At 46.9% G+C, this 19266-nt stretch overlaps 1 protein-coding gene across 4 annotated transcripts in view; it reads left to right on the top strand.

Moving 5' to 3' along the window:
• B4GALT4 (beta-1,4-galactosyltransferase 4) overlaps positions 1–18767 on the top strand; it is a 35688-nt gene extending 16921 nt beyond the window's left edge. For all 4 annotated transcript variants that reach the window (XM_086616873.1, XM_086616887.1, XM_086616868.1 and 1 more), the window contains exons 2-7: positions 1634–2108; positions 3673–3905; positions 7798–7985; positions 13588–13710; positions 17445–17549; positions 17983–18767. In XM_086616873.1, coding sequence (XP_086472999.1) covers positions 1844–2108; positions 3673–3905; positions 7798–7985; positions 13588–13710; positions 17445–17549; positions 17983–18124 — 1056 coding nt within the window. In that variant the 5' untranslated portion in view covers positions 1634–1843 and the 3' untranslated portion in view covers positions 18125–18767. The remainder of the gene's footprint in view (positions 1–1633; positions 2109–3672; positions 3906–7797; positions 7986–13587; positions 13711–17444; positions 17550–17982) is intronic.
• Positions 18768–19266: the final 499 nt, after the last annotated feature.

The raw sequence follows: 19266 nt of genomic DNA, 5'->3' as shown, positions 1-19266 counted from the left end.
AATGGAGTCTCAAGGGTCAGGAGACAAGGAGACGAGAACTAAGAGGAACTCGGGCTTCCCTTCTTGTTTCAGTGATTCTGTCCTTGTGTTCTTGAAGACCAGATGGGGGGAAAAAAAAACCAGCAAAACCTCCCAAAAAACTGGTTGTTTTTGTGGATACGGCTGCATGGCTCTTTTTTTTTCTTTTTTACCTCCTTTTTTTTCTTCCCCTTGAGAACCTCTCCTTCTCCTCTCTCTTTTTTCTGTTTCTTTACTTTTTCTCCCCCCTTTCCTTGTAAATAATGTCCTCTTCTCTGGTGTACCTTGCCTTTTTGTTTTTTTTCTCCTCTCTTCTGTGTTTCTGGTTCATGTGAATGAGGAGTTCCTTCACTGTTAGTGGTAAGGTCAGTGAAAACTCTTCTGTCCCTTCCTTGGAGCAGCACGGTGGGGTGCATGTGGCTCACCGCTCTGTGCAGTGCCTGCCAGGAGGGACAGCAGCTGGTCATTCCCAGCAAACCCCGAGAACCTTGGGCAGTGCATTGAGTAGCTCATCTTGTCAGTCGTGGCTCTGGCTCCCACGTACCTCCCTGTGAATCAGCAAACTTCGAGAAGACACCTGGGCTAAACTAGTGGGTGTGTGGAGTTGCTGTATTCCTTCTGCCTGTGATGTCTCTCCAGGGTCTCGTGTATATTTTGAAAGCTGGTATAAAATAACCTGCCATGTTTCTGTGTTTCTTCTCTTTGATCCAGCCTGTTTCGTGTGCGTTGTCTTTAATCACTCCCTTTGCTTCGCTTAGCCTCAGACCTTGTCCTTCTCACAGGTGGTAATTTCCTTGTGCGTTTTCCATATCAAAGCTCTATTTTATTAAAATTTCATTCTTTCTCTGCTATGAGATAATAACAGCCAAAAGTATTAGCATGATAACTTTATAGTATGATGGCAGTGAAAGGCTGGACGAAAATGGAGCTCTCAAAAGAAGGCAGGAAACAGAACAAAGGATTGGATCCTCACAGACCTAACACTGAAAAACTGAACTTTTCCCTTGAAAAGCAGGAAAATTTGCCTCCTGCAGCAGCATGTGAGAGGGGAGTGCTGGGCAAAGACCCACAAGGTGGTACTGGAAGGCAGCAGATACGGAGGACTAATTTTTGATGCCAGTCAAGTATTGTGGGGTTCACACTGTGCAGAGCAACGTGGCATCAGTACTACTCTTTCAGAAGAAAATAGTTTAATTCTGCAGAGATTCATGTGGTTTTCATTTTGGTGAAGGGAGCCAACTTTACTCATAGGCAGCAGAATCCCTTGCCTTGCAGCTGTTGTTAATTTCGGTAGGGGTAGGAGTAGTAAAGCCTGTGCACTGCCAGGCACTGTACACAGACATAACGCGGGGTAGTGGTTGTACTTTCTGGGGAGGAGAAGATTTAAAAAAAGACTGGGAGTGGTAAACAAAGCAGGAAAGTGATTTGCCTAAAATCATGAGCTGGTTTGTGGCTGAGCTAGGACCAAAGTTCAGTGACTTAGTTTCTGACCAGTAGTTCATACTTACTGCTTCTTTCTTGTTTAGTCATAAGCTCTTTTTCATGAAGTCTGTGACAGTACAGCAGTGGAGGGTGGTAGAAACTAACTCTCTTTTTTTTGTGTGTGTGTGTCCAGGTTAAGTCATATTTTGTGACATTCGAAGAGCAAACAGCACCGTGACTCCATGAATTGTGAAACCACAGGAAGAGTGGCAGCCCTCCCTACCTCCAGCTTTCCTTCCTTACTGTGACGTTCTTCTCAGGACTTCTGGTTTCATCCCCACCGAGTGCACAGTGGCCTGCCTCAGCGTCAGAGCAGAGGAAGCAGTTTGTGTGTCAGAGAGCTATGGCCTTGAGCTTGTATGGCTTTCACCTCTTCTCCAAGTTCAAAGTGTTGGTGCTTGTCACCTTGTGTTTGATGGTGCTATGGGCCACCTTCAGTTACTTTGTGGACTCCAGACAGGAAATTTCTAAAGCTAAGAACATGGAGGATTTCAGAAAGGTAGCTAGCCTGGAGGACAGACAAAAGGAAGAGAAGACGGAGTCAATTGTGAAAGTTCCCACAGTGAAGTCATTTCAGGGTCCCTGCCCAGCTCTGTCTCCATACCTGCGTAAGTAATGGTGCTTTCCTCTCCTTTCTGACAAGTTGCATCTGCTTTGATACTGCTGACTTGGTCTTCTCCCTAGCTGTTTTACAGTTAGGCACTTTTCTTGCGGAAAAAACACAACACAGCCAGTTGCAGTAAGCACTCCTGGGTGAGGAAGCAGCTCCTGGCACAGTAGCTGTGCTGGATCTGGTGGGGATAGCAGCCCGTGTGGTGCTGTGCTTTGCACTTGTGGCTAAACCAGCTTTGGTAGTGCGCTGCTGAACAGTGTTTGCATGCTGGTGAAGCTTTGGCTGTCTCTTCCCTGGCCCCCCAAAACCTGCTAGGCTGGGGGTGGGCAAGAGGCTGGGAGCAGACACAGCTGGGACAGCTGACCCCAATTGTCCAAGGGGATATTCCGTACCTTATTACCATGCCATTTATCATGGTCAGCAATAAAAGCTCAGGGAAAGGAGGAAGAGAGGGGTGTTCATAGTTATGGCGTTTGTCTTCCCAATAACCGCTATACGTGCTGAAGTCCTGCTTCCCAGGACGTGGCTGGACATCTGCCTGCTGATGGGAAGTGAGGAATGAATGTCTCTTTTTGCCTTGCTCGTGCGTGCAGCTTTTGCTTTTTGATTAAACCGTCTTTATCTCAACCACAAGTCTTTTTACCTTCCCTCAAATTTTTTGCCTTTTTGTTCTTAGATGTACTTTTGTCTCTGTGTTGACAGTTGAAGGACTTCACAGCTGTGTTGAGCTTAGCACTACTTGTGGTGAAGGTTCAAATAGGCGACTCTTCTCTTGGCTTGGCCATTTTTTAGTCTACTTTTTTTTGTCTTGGTATTGCTAGGAGCACCAGGCGTCTGCTTTGCAGTACCATGTCATTGTTGCCTTCCTCTTCCTTTTTGTGAACCTGATCAGGGATTTGTTTTGGAAGCTGGATTCTTCCCTCCTCCCTGACATAGTCCAAAAAGCTGCTGTCTAGGCACACCCCCACCCCTGCCCCCAGCACATATTTGCTTAAGTAAACACACTGTGGCTGCAGCCATCGTTCTTCCTTCATGGGTTTGCTGAGTTGGGAGGGACTGGAACGATAGCTCAGTGCAAGAGAAGTGGTGGAAACTTCATTTGGCTGCAGAGAGCCTTGGAGCATTTTATCTTACAAATTTGTAGCCTTCAGCCTTTGATCCTTTTGTTCATGCTTTAAGTAGAGATGACTTCTCACAGCCACAGTCCTACGTCTCTTTCCACTTCTCTCTCCTCTGCTTTGTGCTGGCAGCTGTTTCTGACCAATCCTTCTGTAGTAGGGTGGAAGGTCTCTCGATTTTTCTTTTAAAATTTTTTTTAATCATCATTACTCTATAATTAGTTTAAGCAACTACATGCTCAATGCCCTCTCCTTCCACTGCCTCTATAGTGTCCCTGTAGCACCACTTTTCTCTTGGACTTCTTTTCTCTTGGAAAGGTGGGGAAACCAACTGGGGCTTGCACCTGGGTTTCTTATGCTGGTTACAGAGCACCTCATGAGGTGACTGCACTAGCCACAACCAGAAACAGCTCGGGAAAGCTTCTTGTGCTTCTCCTACAGGAGGTGCCAGCAAACTCACCTTCAAAGCATCTCTCACGCTAGAAGAAGTGCAAAAGGAGAACCCTCAGGTAGTCAAGGGCCGGTATCACCCTGCGGAGTGCTCAGCATTGCAGCACGTGGCCATCCTCATCCCACACCGCAACCGAGAGAAGCATCTGCTGTACCTCCTGGAACACCTCCACCCCTTCCTACAGAGGCAGCAGCTGGACTATGGCATCTACGTTATTCACCAGGTGAGGCAACTGTGCGGAGACGTGTTTGGGTGGGAATAGTGCCAGCGCTTTGCGGTCCGAGGCATGTTGCTGCCTCTGCTGTCCAACCTCAGTCCTCCAAGCCTGCTTCACACAGCTCCTTCAGCTCGTTGAGGGATGCCACGGGGCGTGCAGCCATTGCTGGTGGCAGTACAGGATCTCAGCTACTGTTGGCAAAGCTGGGAAGTATGAACAAGTAGTGTCTTTGACGGAGAAATAGACACCAGTTTAAGCTACTTACTACTTCTGAGTTGCTGTTCAACATCAGCATCTTCTGTGTTACCAACGTAACTCTCTTGGAGTTTACACATACGTAACTCGGCTGACGTGTTTTCTGTGTTCAAATTCGGAGTTGTTAGGATTGAAGGCCTCAGTTTGTATCTAGCTTTTCTCTTCCATCTCGCTGGCCATCATGCTGAGTAAACTGTGTGTATCGTGTGGCTGAACTCACTTCTGCAGTCTAAAACTAAACACACCAGCTACTTCTTGTAGGTGCTTTACCTGCCCAGCAAAGGCTGTGGGAAGAAGTAGTCATGGCAGAGCATTTGATTCCTGAAAAATTTATGAATTTATTTGCCTTCTTTCTAGCTCTGCTGAGTCAGCAGCTAAAATTTGAGCAGAGACTCTTGTGCCACTTTGTCTTTCATCTAAGGTGCTTATGTTCTGGTCACATGAGCTAAAAAAGTATAGATTTCTCTTTTGTAAGATATTGTCTTTTTATTGATCTTTTGGTGTGTTTGCTTTCTTTTACTATCGCTTACTTCATGTTCCGCTTTGACTCTAAATAGATTTTTCAGACAGCAGGAGAAAAAGGTGATAAATTAATATAGTTTCTGTTTAAAGAGGCTAAAGTCAATAAGCCACTGTGAGGCCGTGCATTCTAGGTGAAAGCTTAAGCTTCTGCTCAATGGCACAGCAGAACAGCAACAAAAGTCATGGCAGGCTGTATACTTCCAGTTGGAATAGACTGTTTTTTCCATTGTTTGGAGTCATTGTGTAGCCTGCAGAGTGGAAAAACCGAGGCTGTTTTCTGCATTGGTATGTGCTGTAATGGTGCATCTAACGGCTCGCTCCAGCTAGCAAGTAGTAGTTGGCAATAAATCACTGGGAGAACGGGCATATGTTCTTCACGTGTTGAAATACGTGAGGTGGAGAGCAGCTGTTGTCCTGTTAGCAAAAAGCAATACAGAATTATGGAAGTTTCTGTCTGATGGGAGAAGTGATGTCAAGTCTGGACTCGTTCCATCAGAGTTTTTACTTGGAGGATTGGAAGCTTTTGCTTAGCCTTTCCGTGTAGATAGGTATACCCAAGGGCTGGAAAGAGGGTCTAACAAAATTCTTTTATGGCAAATCCATTTTCACTTTCCATTTGTGATGTCATTAGTTGTTTTAAGTATCTTTTGAGGAAAGAAATAGTTAAAACTGGAATTCCACTGTTAAAATGCACAGAGTCTACTTTGGAGGAAGATTAAGAAACAGGCCTTTTGAAGTTTTGTGTGAGCCGTTGAAGGGCATACTCCAGCTCCCTTCTTCATGGGCTGCTTGTAACATCTTGAAAATCACGTTTCTCTGCACAAATGTCTGCATACATGAGTGCAGTGCTGGAAAAAAAAGTGAGTTTGTAATCCCTAAAGGGTGAGTAATTTCTTTCCCAATGTAAGATTGTCTTGTGGTCAGTGTTGTTCTTCCATAGAAACAGAGGGGACAATTCTCTCCTCGATAAAAAAGGAGATTATCTGAGAGACGTTTTCATATACAAAACACTTAAAAAAAAAAAAAAACAAAAAAAACCCCAAAAACATACAAAAAAAACCCCAAACTCAGAAAACAAACCCACTAACCCTAAAATCCAAATCAAACACTCAAACTTTCGTCACCGTAGAGTTCTGAGTGAATTGTGTCTGAAATTTTCTTGGAAAATTTCTTCCCTGACAGAGAATGGAAACAATTATTTATCCCTCTCTTAATTTCTCAGAGCAGGCACCGGGCTGCATTTCCCTAACTGCAGGTATGGGGCCATAAATCCCATAAATGTTCGTTGTGCGGGAGCAGATGGCTGTTGCTGTTTCAACAGACTGCTGCTTCAGAGCAAAGCGTCAGTTTTTTCGAATGATTAAAAAGCCTCTCTCAGTCCAGGCACCTTCTAGCAAATGACCTCTTTCTCTTGAAAATTTCTTTTTTTTTTTTTTAATTCTTTCGAGTACATCAGATTCCTTGCTCTGGAAAATGACTGTCCTGTTTCTGGGAGCACAGGGCTTGGCCCTCTGACTCCCAGGTGGGAACTTGAAGGAGCTCACCACCTTGTCCTCAGGAGCAGAAAGCCTTCTGCAGGCTGGCATGTGTCTACAGCCCAGTAAAAAATAAATAGCAGGATAAGCACACTGTTGTTCCAGGGTGAACAGGGACATGGAATACTGCATTCAGCTCTGGAGTCCCCAACACAAGAAGGACATGGAGCTGCTGGAGCGGGTCCAGAGGAGGCCGTGAAGATGATCCAAGGGCTGGAGCACCTCTGCTATGGAGACAGGCTGAGAGACTTGGGGCTGTTCAGCCTGGAGAAGAGAAGGCTCCAGGGTGATCTTATTGCAGCCTTCCAGTACTTAAAGGGGGCCTACAGGAAAGCTGGAGAGGGACTTTGGACAAGGGCATGTAGTGATAGGACAAGGGGTAATGTCTTTAAACTGAAAGAGGGGAGATTTAGATTGGATATAAGGAAGAAATTTTTCACTCTGAGGGTGGTGAGGCACTGGAACAGGTTGCCCAGAGAAGCTGTAGATGCTCCATCCCTGGAAGTGTTCAAGGCCAGGCTGGATGAGGCTTTGAGCAACCTGGTGTAGCGGAGGGTGTCCCTGCCCATGGCAGAGGGGTTGGAACGAGATGATCTTTGAGGTCCCTTCCAACCCAAACCATTCTATGATTCTATGGTAAGCTTACAAAACTGCCAGGTGTCTCTGTGTGTACCTCAGAGATAAAAAATTATATTTTTGAAAAGCAAAGATGCACTAACTTGTAGCAAAAGCAAACAACAAAGACTATAAAAGTCAAGTGAAGCTCTACGCTACGGAGAGCGTGTGTGCAGCATCATAATTCGGTTCTGGATAGGAGTTAAAAATGGAGAAACCTGCTTTCTGTCTCCCACTCTGCCACCTGCTGTGTGATCCAAGGAAATACAGTGAAGTGATTTGAGCATTGCTGTGCTCTAAACTGAGCGGTCCAGCATCTGTGGCAGGTGCTCTGACATCTACGGACCAGTCAGTGCGGGACTGGTGTTTTGGTGTTGTGGTTTGGTTGGTTGTTGTATTTGTTTTTTTTTAAAAAACACCTTCCACAAGCCTTACTGATGTTTTTTGTTGTGTGTTTTTTTTTAAGAAACACACCTTCCATAAGCCTTATTTTTTGTTGTTTTATTTTAAAAAAACACAACACCTTCCATAAGCTTTACTGACAGTTTTTGCTGTTGTTGTTTTTTTTTAAAAAAAACATATTCCATAAGCCTTACTGACGGGGTTGTACGGTTTGCTAGTTTCTAAACTGTTCACTGGTCTCTTTTGTGATGTAGCCTGCTGGGAGCTCCAGGACAGGGGCAGCCATAGTGGTGAAATTGCATCCTGCAGCATGTGTACGTCTGATGCCCAGATAACCCTGGGCTCTTCTCACCCTGGCTGTGCTCGCTTATGACAAGCAAATACTGAAGAAACACTTTGCACCGTTGGCCACTCCGATGCTGTGTCTAATATTATGGGGTAGCTCTTTGTGTCCTTACCGCAGGAAAGGCTGTGACGCGCGAATGTGTCTGCCAACAACACGATTAGAACGAACGCCTGCGAGCAGTTCTGACACCTTCTTCAGAGGCTTTTTCCGTTCTCTTCCGCAGGCTGGCAGCACCAAGTTTAATCGAGCTAAACTGCTGAATGTAGGATACCTCGAGGCCCTAAAGGAAGCGACCTGGGACTGTTTCATTTTCCATGATGTGGATCTGGTGCCAGAAAACGACTTTAACATTTACATGTGTGACAGACAACCAAAGCACCTTGTGGTTGGCAGGAACAATACTGGATACAGGTAGGAAATTGGGCATATGGAAAGAATACCAACTGGGAAATGCCAGGTTACTGATAACGTCCTACTTCTGATGGAGCTGTGTGTTGTATCTACCTTTTCTGACACCTGATTTCTGGTGGTAATGTTCCTCCTGTCAGGAGTGCTTTCTGACCCAAGATAACTGTACAGACACCTTGGAAGCCAGCTCCATGGTCACCTGTTCGAATGATCACTGTCATCATTCTGGTTTCTGAGGTGAGGTAAAGGGAGTTTTGAGGGGGAAGACCTTCTGTGAAAGCTGGCAATACGTTTGCAGTCTCCTGGTCCTGTGATTTGACAGCAATCTTGCTATTATGCTGGTAAAACTCACCACTTAGCTTTTGCTTTTGGAGAGGTAACCTCTGATATCGAGAGCTCAAGTGTGAGAATTCACCACGGTGTAGGATTGTCCTTCTTTAATTATTTGGCTGTACAGCGTCTGACACAGGATCGTTCAGATTTTAAAGCAGGTCCCCTAAGTGACAGTGTGATAGAAATAATTTAATGTGAAAATTTAAAGTCAGGTTCAGTCCACCTCAGAGAAAAAAGGCTCCTGTGCTTGGTGAGTTTTAACGACTAGAACGGTTTCATTCAATGTATTTCTTTCACGAGTCATTTCTTGTGTCATGTCACTCTAAATATTAATTAGAAGTAGGCTTTTCAGAAGTTCATCTCAGAGCACTTTGAAGTAAAGCTCTGCTTCGCTTCTGGGTTTCCTTTGTTAAATACATGAGAAAAATGGGATGTGCAAATTCTTGCACAGGATAATAGTCACTTTCCAGTTATTCAGTGGAAATAGGAACAGGTACAAATGAACTGAGCTCATGACAAGTTTTTGGAGCACTGTGCTTTGCAGAGAAGAATGCTGAGGGCTGCAGGATGGTCGTGCACCAAAGCAGCAGAAACATGGCTTTGGTTAATCAACAGGCATGTAGAATCCAGGCTGACACCATGGCACAAAGCATGAGGTGCTTTACTCCATCTCCTGGGCCTTAGTTACTGCAGGAGTTTGGTCAGCTAAGCAGGCAGGTGGACTTTTTTTTGACTTTTTTTACTAGGGGGTCGTCTCACTATTAATTTCTTCAGGTTTCTCCTGTTTGTGGAAAGGAGCTGTTAGTTATGGGTTAGCTTTAAGCTTTGGCTTCAAAGAGTCTTGCACTGACAAAACGTTTTTGTTGTGAAAACTCTGTACCAGTAGTCACTGGCATACTGGTGGAGTCATACTCTCATTTCTGTGAAACAAGAAATGAAATGAAACAAGCCTCTGTTTGCACACCTGTGAAGCGGGTATAATAATGCTCTACTTCCAAGGGAATTAATTCCTGGGTACATCTGAAGGAGTTCAGATCCTGAGCTCAAGAACGAAACCTAAACTGAGCTGAGACCACAGGTTAAAATCCCAGTTGGGTGACCTTAGTGTTTTGCTTAGGCTGAGGTGAACATATGGAGACACGTTGCTCAGATGGGATGGAGAAAACTGAAGCCTTACATGGTCTGCATTAACACAAAATATCCTGTCGGGAATGTGGGTTTTTTGTGGGTTTCTTGTTTTGTGTGGATTTTTTTGTTTTGTTTTTCTTCCAGGGGGATATCCTCTGTGCTAATCTTAGCAGCTCTGCACCTCTGGAGAGCAAGTACCCTGCGTTTAGTTATATAAACTGCAACTTGGGGTTAGATTCTTTAGGAAAAGATTTATATATTCGAACTCAGAAGAAAAGAGTAGGAAGAACTTTGCTGGCATCCCCCCAGGCCGCTGGAACAGGGGGATGTGGGACTGTTGGTGACTGGCAGTGCCACCTGCAAGCATGGCTGGGGAGGGCTCTTCCCTGCTGCTGCTTTTTAGGGGACCTCCTTGCTGTCCGTTTCACCCAGTCACTGCGTTTCTCTACAGCAGAAGTCTCAAAGTTGTGATGCATAATTCAAACTTGATAGGGCTTCTGCTGCCTTGTGGTTGGTCACCTCTGGGAGAGGAGATAAAGTGGAAGAGTAGAAATTCCAGAGGGAGAGAAAAATGCAGGTAGAGCCCAGGAGTGACTGCATCTGCCTTGAACAATCCTTTTGTGTACATTTGCATAGGTAGCATCTCTTTGGGAAGTATGTCACAGTCCCAGCAAATGGCAGTTGGAGATTTTTTTCAGACAGCTGGAAGAAGCCTCCTGTATACAGGCCTCAGTCTTCATGGAAGACTTTAATCACCCTGATATCTGCTGGAAGGGCGACACAACAGGGAGCGAGTAATCCAGGAGATTTCTGAAATGAACTGATGGTAATTTCCTGACGCAGGTGATCAGAGCTGATGAAGGGAGGTCTTCTACTGAGCTTTATACTACAAATGAAGAGCTGGTCAGGGATGTGATGTTCAGAAACGAGGAGGGCACGAGGCGAATAGCAGGATAACAACCCTGGACTTCCTGTTCAAGGATCTGCTTGGAAGATGAGCCTGGAGGGAAGAGGAGTTGCCTCCTCTATGCTTAAGAATGGTCCGTTCATATGTGGAGGAAGCCAAGCAAAGGTGGACGGAACAAGGAGCTCTTTAGATAAACCCAGAACAGAAAGAGGAAGCATGAAAGGTAGAAGCAGAGTCAGGTGACTTGTGAGGACCCACAAGATGCTGTCTAAGCATGCGGGGCTGGGGTTAGGAAAACCAAAGCCCTTCTGGAGTTGAATCTCACAAGCATCATGAAGGGCAACGCGAAGGGCTTCTACAGGTACATCAGCTGCTGGGAAGAGTAGGGAAAATGTGTACCTGCTGTGTGGCAAGGGACCTGGTAACAAAAGACAAGAAAAAGGCCTTCTCTGCCTTGATCCTTACTGGCAAGATTTGCCTTCAGGATTCCCAGGCTTCTGATACCAGTGGAAAAGACTGGACATACAAAGACCTACCCTTGGTGGAGGAGGATCAAGTTAAGGAATACTCAAACTGGGCATAGAGCATAAAACCATGTGACCTGATGGGATGTATCCATGAGTACTAAGGGAACTGGTTGCTGTCATTGTTGAGGCCATTCTGTTATCTTTGAAAGGTTGAGATGACTGGGGGAGCTTCCTGAGGACTGGAAGAAAACAAATGTCACTTCTGCCTTCAGGACAGGCAAGAAGGAGGATTTGAGGAGCTACAGGCTGGTCAACCTCACCTTTTAATCCCTGGGAAGGTGAGGAAGCAAATCTGTTAGCACGTCATGCTTGACCAATCTGATAGTCTCCTCTGATTTCACTAGCTTGGTGGGCAAGGGAGGAGTTAGTGGGTAATCTTTACCTTGACTTAAGAAGACTTTCAGCACTGTCTCCTGTAACATCCTCATTGACAGAGTGATGAAGTACGAACTAGTAAGTGGACGGTGAGATGGACAAACTGGCAGAACTGCTGGGCTCAAAGGGTTCTGATCGTTTGCGCAAAGTCTGGCTGGAGGCCAGTCACTGGGCTGGTACTGGTTAGTATGTTCCTTAGTAACCTGGACAACAGGGCAGACTGCACCCTCTGCATGTTTTCAGAAATAGAAATCTTGGAGGGGTGGTTGACGTACCAGGGACTTTGTTGGGCTGGAGAATGTGGCCAACAGGCATCTGAAGAAGTTCAACAAAGGGAAATGAAGTCCTGCAGCTGGAGAGGAGCAAATCCATGCGTCATGAGGTGCTGGAGGCCAACTGTCTGGAAAGCAGCTTTACAGAAGAGGGCCTGGGCCAGCAACGTGCCCTCGTGACAAAGGCCAGTAGCACCTTGGCCTGCAGGAGGAGGGGTGTTGTCAGCAGGCTGAGGGAGGTGGTTGGGATTATACCTGGAGTCTGTGTCCAGTTCTGGGTTCCCTAGCACAATAAAACCACGGACATACTGTAGTGAATCCAAAGAGCCATGAAGGCGAGGAAGGGATTGCAGCATCTGACATGTCAAGAGAGGCTGAAAGTGCTGGGACTGGAGTCCCAGTTCAGCCCGGAGCAGAGAAGGCAGAGGGGATCTGTCAAGGTGTACACGTACCTGATGGGAGGGAGTAAAGAAGGTGGAGCCAGACCCTTCTCAGTGAAAGGCAAGATGCACAAACTGAAGTACATCAAATTTGTTTAAATGTCAGAAAAAGCTTTTTTACTGTGAGGGTGATCGAATACTGGAAGAGGCTGTCCAGAAAGGTTGTGGAGTCTCCATCCTTGGAGATGCTCAGAACCTGAATGGAAAGGGTGCTCAACAACTTGCCCTAGCAGACCCTGCTCTGAGCAGAGAGGTTGGACTAGCTGATCTCCAGGGACCCCTTCCAACTTCACATACATACAGAAATCAGGATGCCATCTGCAGCCTCGTGCACATCCCCTCTGAAGCTGCAGCAGCGATGTAGCAGCAATCATAGAATCATGGAATGGTTTGGGTTGGAAGGGACCTCAAAGATCATCCCGTTCCAACCCCCATGCCATGGGCAAGGACACCCTCCACTACACCAGGTTGCCCAAAGCCTCATCCAGCCTGGCCTTGAACACTTCCAGGGATGGGGCAGCCACAACTTCTCTGGGCAACCTGTTCCAGTGCCTCACCACCCTCAGAGGGAAAAATTTCTTCCTTATATCCAGTCTAAATCTCCCCTCTTTCAGTTTAAAGCCATTGCCCCTTGTCCTGTCACTACACACCCTTGTAAAAAGTCCCTCTCCAACTTTCCTGTAGGCCCCCTTTAGGTACTGGAAGGCTGCAATAAGATCACCCCGGAGCCTTCTCTTTTCCAGGCTGAACAGCCCCAAGTCTCTCAGCAGAGGTGCTCCAGCCCTTGGATCATCTTCGTGGCCCTCCTCTGGACCTGCTCCAACAGCTCCGTGTCCTTCTTGTGCTGGGGACTCCAGAGCTGAACACAGTATTCCAGGTGGGGTCTCACGAGAGCAGAGCAGAGGGGCAGAATCACCTCCCTCGACCTGCTGCCCACACTTCCTTGGATGCAGCCCAGGACACGTTGTATCCTACGTCATATTGTATTACAACAATGCGTTGTAGTGCTTTACCTTAAGGGCCAAGGAGGAGGAGGGTCTCAAAAAAAGCAGTTGGCAAACCGGTGTAAGAAGATAAATAAGCGGGGTATGGAAATACCTTTTTAAAGGAGATGCAGTTTCCAGGAGAAATTAACTTCCTTCAGAGCTGAGCTCCATTACATTCAGTTACTGAGTAACGTGCACTGTACCTCACCTTGGAACTGGTCCTGCAGTATCCCACAGCACCAGTCCCCTTGGTGGGATCCAATTTCATTCCAAGTTTTTCAGATCGAAGATAGCTGATGACTTGCTGTCATTATTGCAAAGCTTCTGCTGTATTAGCACGTAGCTTTGTGCCTTTCCCACTCATCAGAGACACTGAGGAGAAGTGTCTTTTCGGCTGGCAAGGGGAGCGGTGTAAAGAGAGAAACTCTTGGAGGCAGCTGTGTTCTCTCGGTGGAGAGTTCTGGCCTAAAGCAAATCACTGTCTTTTTGTGAAAAGAGGAGAACAAGATCTACCTCATGGATTCGTGCACCCTGAACTCTGGAAGACAGGTCTAGATCCAGAGTTTCAGGGTGATGTTTTCATTGCTGGGAAAACTTGACCTTTAATTCTTCATTCCCTCTTTTTGTGTCCTTCTAGGTTACGGTACCAGGGGTACTTCGGAGGTGTAACGGCTCTAACAAGAGATCAGTTTTCCAAGGTGAATGGATTCTCTAACAACTACTGGGGTTGGGGTGGAGAAGATGACGACCTTCGAATCAGGTAATAAATAAATAAAAGGCCAGAGGGAAATGAGTGTGAGAGGGGGAGGCATTGATTTAAAAACAAAAAATGGGTGTCACTTCACACCTAGCCTCCGAAGGTGGAACACCACCGGAGCCGCGAATTCCAAACAGTATTGCAGTGGGGATTCTGTGAACAGTTCCCTCTCTGAAGAGGTTAGGCATGCGGGAAACCTGGGCTTCGTCTCAACAGCATGGTTGGTTGGGTGTGGGGTTTGTTGTGGGGATTTTGAGTTTTGGGTTGGGATTTTTTTTTTTTGGTTGGTTTGGTTTTATCTCAGCTACACAGTGTTTGCGTTCTCGCTTGGAAATTGGTGACAACCAAAATAGTAAGATGGAAGTCTGGAGTGTGATTTGCCAGAGACACAAATGTATTGAGTTCCCATACTCGGCAAGAACATAGGAGTGGTTTGGTAGGACTGGGTGTTCTGCATTTGTTGACTACCATGGTTTACTCCAAGCAGGGCTTCGTTAGCACGTGGGTGGTGCTGATGTTAGTTAAGAAGTGAATAACTCGGATTTTACAAAGACTGCACGTACACGTGTATGCCCTTTGCTCTTGTTAAAACGAGTTTTGCAGATGTGCCTGTTGGAGAAACGTGTTAGTTGGAGAGACTGAATGGGACAAAGAAGTCAACAAAACTTTTATGTTGATCTTCTGCCCTTTGCCTAGGAGGAAACTTGTAATCCTGTATGGCTGTTACTGAAGTGTCATGGGTTTAGGCTGATACGACACCTAAACTCCACGCGACCGCTCGCTCTCCTTCTCCAGTGAAATGGAGGAGAAATACATAATAAAAGGACTGAGGGTCGAGACAAGAACAGAGGGAGCACCCACCAACCATGGTCCTGGGCAAAACAGACTCAATTTTCTCAAAACAAAACAATTTATTAACAGTTGCTTAAAAAGGACAAAGGGAAACAAAACCGGTTACTTGAGAGGATAAAGAGAAAACAAGGCCAGATCTTAAAAACAACACCTCCCCACCCCCCTTTCCTTTTCTTCCTGGCTCTACCTCCCCCCAGCAGTGCAGGGGGACAGGGAATGGGGGAGTGCGGGTCAGTTCATCCATGTTGTTACTGCCACTCCTTTCTTAAGGGAGGAGTCGTCCTTACACCCTTTTCCCCTGCTCCACTGGATCCCCTACTCACGAGGAAAATCCACAAACTTCTCCAGCATGAGTCCTGCCCGCAGGAAGCAATCCTTCCCCATCGGATTGCTCCAGTGCGGGCTTTACCACAGTCTCAGATTCTTAGGGAGTTGTGGCCACTCGCTTCGGTGTGGGTCGTCCCACGGACTCCAGATGCCTCACGACCTCGTTGTGCATCCCATGCCCATTATTAACAGTTACTCATCGTGCATCCCCTGCTCCATGACCTCTCTCAGGCTCAGGCATCTCTTCCCCGACGTGGGCTTCTCCACGGGCCGCGAGTGGGTCTCTGCTCCGCCAAGTCTGCCCTGGCTGCAGGGGGCCGCCTGCCGTCTCGCCACCGGCTGCAGGGGAAACTCAGCTCCAGCACCTTATCCCGTTCCATCTTCACTGACCCGGTGTCTGTGTGGCCGTTTCTCTCAGATCTCAGTCATCTCTGGGTGAACTCGGCCTGGTGGGCACCCCGGGAGCGGGGCACTCCCCAAGTTCCCCAAGTGGCTCTGCCACTGCCATCCTCTGCAGGTGGTGCCGGCCTGGCACGGGCAGCCCCCAGCCAGGCACTGGGGAGCAGGGGCAGCGCCCCCCTCCCCTCTCCTCCCTCCTGGGCAAAGCACCTTTTCCTGTTCCTTTGTCCCAACTTAAATAGGGCAATTTGCAGAGGCACTGATTGGCTCAACCCCGAGGGGGATGGGACTCAATCTGGTGGCACAGGGAGCAAATCCCCTCTCCTGCCACCAGAACCCCCTCCCCCACATCAAATCATCACATGAAGAAAGGTGGGGGAAAAAAACCCAAAACAACAAAAAAACCCTTAACCCCATGAGCTCTGCTGGCAGAGGCTGTCAGTTTGTACCTGGGCTGCACTCGCTCATTCTTCTCAACTGCTTAAAATTGCAAACAAACATCTGGGACAACATAAAATTCCTACCCCTGGTGTTTTTAAGGAATTACACCGGTGCAATCAAGCATGTTAAAGTTAGGAACTTCCAAATGGCAGTTTTACTCTGTGGCAGTTCAGCAGATCAGTCAGCTCTATCCCAAGAAATCGAAAAGGTCTACTGGTGACCTGGACTTCTGTCCCCTCCTAATCACAACTGTTTGGTTTTTTGGTTTTTCCTCTCTCAGCCCCTAGCTAGACACACCAACTTCTTCTCTGTGACCTCTTAGGAGCTGGCTTTTATAGTGGTAGGCGGTGGCTTGGTACCATCTTGTTCCCCAGCTCCCTGAGAAGTGTCCCAGTGAAGGAGCAAACAAAGATGGTGGTGGTGTTCTTTCAGTTGTTCCTGTGGGCAGCAGAGAACCGGCTGTGTGGCAGATCAGCAGGATTTACTGAGGGTCTCCACCACATTTGCCACCGGTTGGAATCAAAAGTGATGCTTGTCTGTGCGTGGCACCTCGTAACTTTGCAGCCGTGGTGGTCTTGGTGTGGAAATTAAACGGCATGACCCAGAGCACGCGCTGCAACTGGACCTGGCTCAGGCCTTTCCTCCTGGGTCGCTCTTGGACTGGGCTGGCTACTGAGTTTGCAGCAGGTAGGTCATGGGAGGGTTGCTGTTGGGTGGGTGGTTGTCTGGAGATCCTTGCAGCCTTCCTCTGTAGGGACAGCAGATGGCAGCGTCCCCTTCAGTATCTTCAAGAACTTGGTGCCTGAGTGCTGTAGGTCCTGCTGTAGGTCCTGCTGTAGGTCCTGCTGTAGGTCCTGCTGTAGGTCCTGCTGTAGGTGACTGGTCTCTCTTGGGCCCCTTGCCAAGGTGTGCATCACAGAGATTGCTCAGATCACTTCTTTGGTAACTTTCTGCTACAGACAGTCACTGGAAAGCTGTAGGGGCTCAGTTTCTTCAATTTTGTGTTTCCTGTTGCCTTTCTGGCTGCTGATGTGACTAGCAAAGTCCAGGCTATCCCTTAATTCCATTGTCATGAAGTTAACCCTTTCTGCTGACAGAGCGAAATTGTTGTGTTCCACAGATGTGCTTAAGGCCAAAAGCTCCTACCAAGCCCTGATGTCAGACACACAAATCCATGCGTGGGGCTTAGTGTGTCTGGCTGTTCTCAGAAACTTTTCTTCATGTCCACAAAATAAAAATTTTGCAGCTAACTGCTCACTATTAAAAAGGAAATCAAGATTTTTTATTTTTTTTTAAGTGGAGAACCATCAAGTATAGGAGCTTTCTTGCAGAAGTTGAGATGAACTTGTTGCGAAATGTGTGGGACCTTGCCACAGACTTCTCCAGGGCAGCACAAACTAGACCAGACAGTACTGATTTAAATGACTCTGCTGTATAATGGGTGCCTAAAGTTCTACGTGATCTCTACTCTAGGAACTACCTGCTTCTGCTCAAAAGAAAGGGGTATCTGTCACCCTACTGGACCTCTATCCAAAAATGCAACTCTTGAGTCTCATTTTTTTGGCAAAATGGGTTGTGGAAGAGATGCCGATGAGTTTCCTGCAGTTCTCTCTGCTTCCTCCTGTGGCACCTACCAGAGATGACGTCTCCAAATGTTTTCTTTCTTAAGAGCTTGTTTATAGGTGACGTCTTGCTCACAGTATTCTTGCTTCATCCAGGGTTGAGATGCAGAAGATGAGAGTGGTGAGGCCATCTGCTGATGTAGCCAGGTACACAATGATCTTCCATAAACGAGACCATGGTAATGAGGAGAACGGAGAGAGGTGAGTCAAGAACGGTGTTCCACCTTGCATTGTCTTGGTACGTGGCTAGGAGCCGGGCACCTGGGGGACAAGTTCTTTGCTCTAGACCAGAGAGGCAGTTGGTGGTACCCAGAAGCTCCGGGGGACACTCCCGTGACACCACTGTTCTCAGCTGGCAGCTGTTGGTCTGTACATGAGATCTGACCAGATAGCATTCCTTAGAAACTTCCAAAGTTATAGTTAACATGGATATGGTTGGAGCATGATTTCGGAGATTAAACCAAAGGACTCTTCACATCTGATTTGTCTATGCCAAGAACAGGAAAAACACGACTTTGTTCCCAGTAGATACACAACGGCTGTAGCTCTCCCTCCAAGTTTACTCATAGTGGGGAGGAGCTCCAAACTCCCCTCCTGTGTGTGTCAATGAAAACTTTCTCCTCTTTGTCCTCAGGATGAAGCTTCTACGTCAGGTATCTACAACATGGAGAACAGATGGGCTGAACTCGTGTTCGTATAAACTGCTCTCAGTGGAACATAACCCTTTGTATGTCAACATCACGGTGGATTTCAGCATGCAGCCCAAGATCTCGTAAAGAGGGGCACCACGCAGGTTGCAGGAAATGGCAACAGACGGTGTTTGTGGTTGCTGTTACAGCAGATGACTCCTGGCACTCTGTTTGAAAGAGTACTTCGGTAGCAGAGAAGGAAGCTTTTCTTCACAGTATCCAATTGATTGGTTGAGCACTTCCTTTGGTGAGGTCTGGAGCAATGGGCTGACCCAAGGGGGAGGTCCTCGTATTCTTCTATGCACTTTCTGCTGAGACATTTGCAAAAGTGTCCTTGTTTGGGCTGGTCCAGTGGAAGGACCTGAACAGTCTCCTGAAAAAAACCCAACTTGTTCTTGCAACTGTTCCTGAACTACTTATTTGTTGTAGGGAAAGCTGCCTTAGCACTGCCACACTGCTGTGACTTCAAAAGAACAGGCCAGGCTTTTCTCATCAAAAGCACAAGGATTCTTCACCAGCCTCAAACTTGCTGAGAAAAGCTTTTTATTTTTCCATCCAGAGGAAAAACTGCTTATGTGTGAGGGAAGGGCTATAATGGTGATGGGTGAGGAGATGTTAAAATCTCTCAATAAATCCACTCTGTTGAATTCAAAAGGCTTCTCGTGTCCTTCATGAGTTCCGCTCACCCTGCTGTGGGACTGCTGGAGCGTCCTGAGGCAGAACGAAGGTCTCTGTTCTGCAGCAGGCTGTGTGTTACCCTGGAGAGATCTGGAAAGAAATGCAGTGGCCAGCTGTCTAAGATGGAGTGAAATTTCTGGCCATGTTTTTTTTAACACTTCAGGCCATGCTGTTAGAGTGCATCTTGGTGAACACCCCCAGGCCATTATTATTTGAGTCTTGTTTAGAAGACTGGTGAAGCCTGTGGGTAACTGTTCCACTGTGCTCAGGAATTCTGCTAAAATCTTGATTAGAGCACTTTGCTCACTGCCTTGTGCCTGGCTGTCCTCACACCTGCCTGTTGGACACGCACCCCTTACAGGTAGAGCTTTTTTTTAGGACACAAAGAATTACATGACAAAAAGCAACTTCTGCTTGCTGTCATATTGAAGAATGATTCTCTGCTGGAGAGTAGGCTGAAGCTTTAACTGAGTTGGAATTGTGGGATAGATGCAACTTTTCAGTGACCAGGGAATTTTAGTACCTACAGGTAACAAGCAAAAAGACCCTGT

The sequence above is a fragment of the Tauraco erythrolophus genome, chromosome 1 (assembly GCF_009769465.1).
Source record: "Tauraco erythrolophus isolate bTauEry1 chromosome 1, bTauEry1.pri, whole genome shotgun sequence".
NCBI lineage: Eukaryota > Metazoa > Chordata > Aves > Musophagiformes > Musophagidae > Tauraco > Tauraco erythrolophus.
This window is presented reverse-complemented; position numbering and strand designations above follow the sequence as displayed.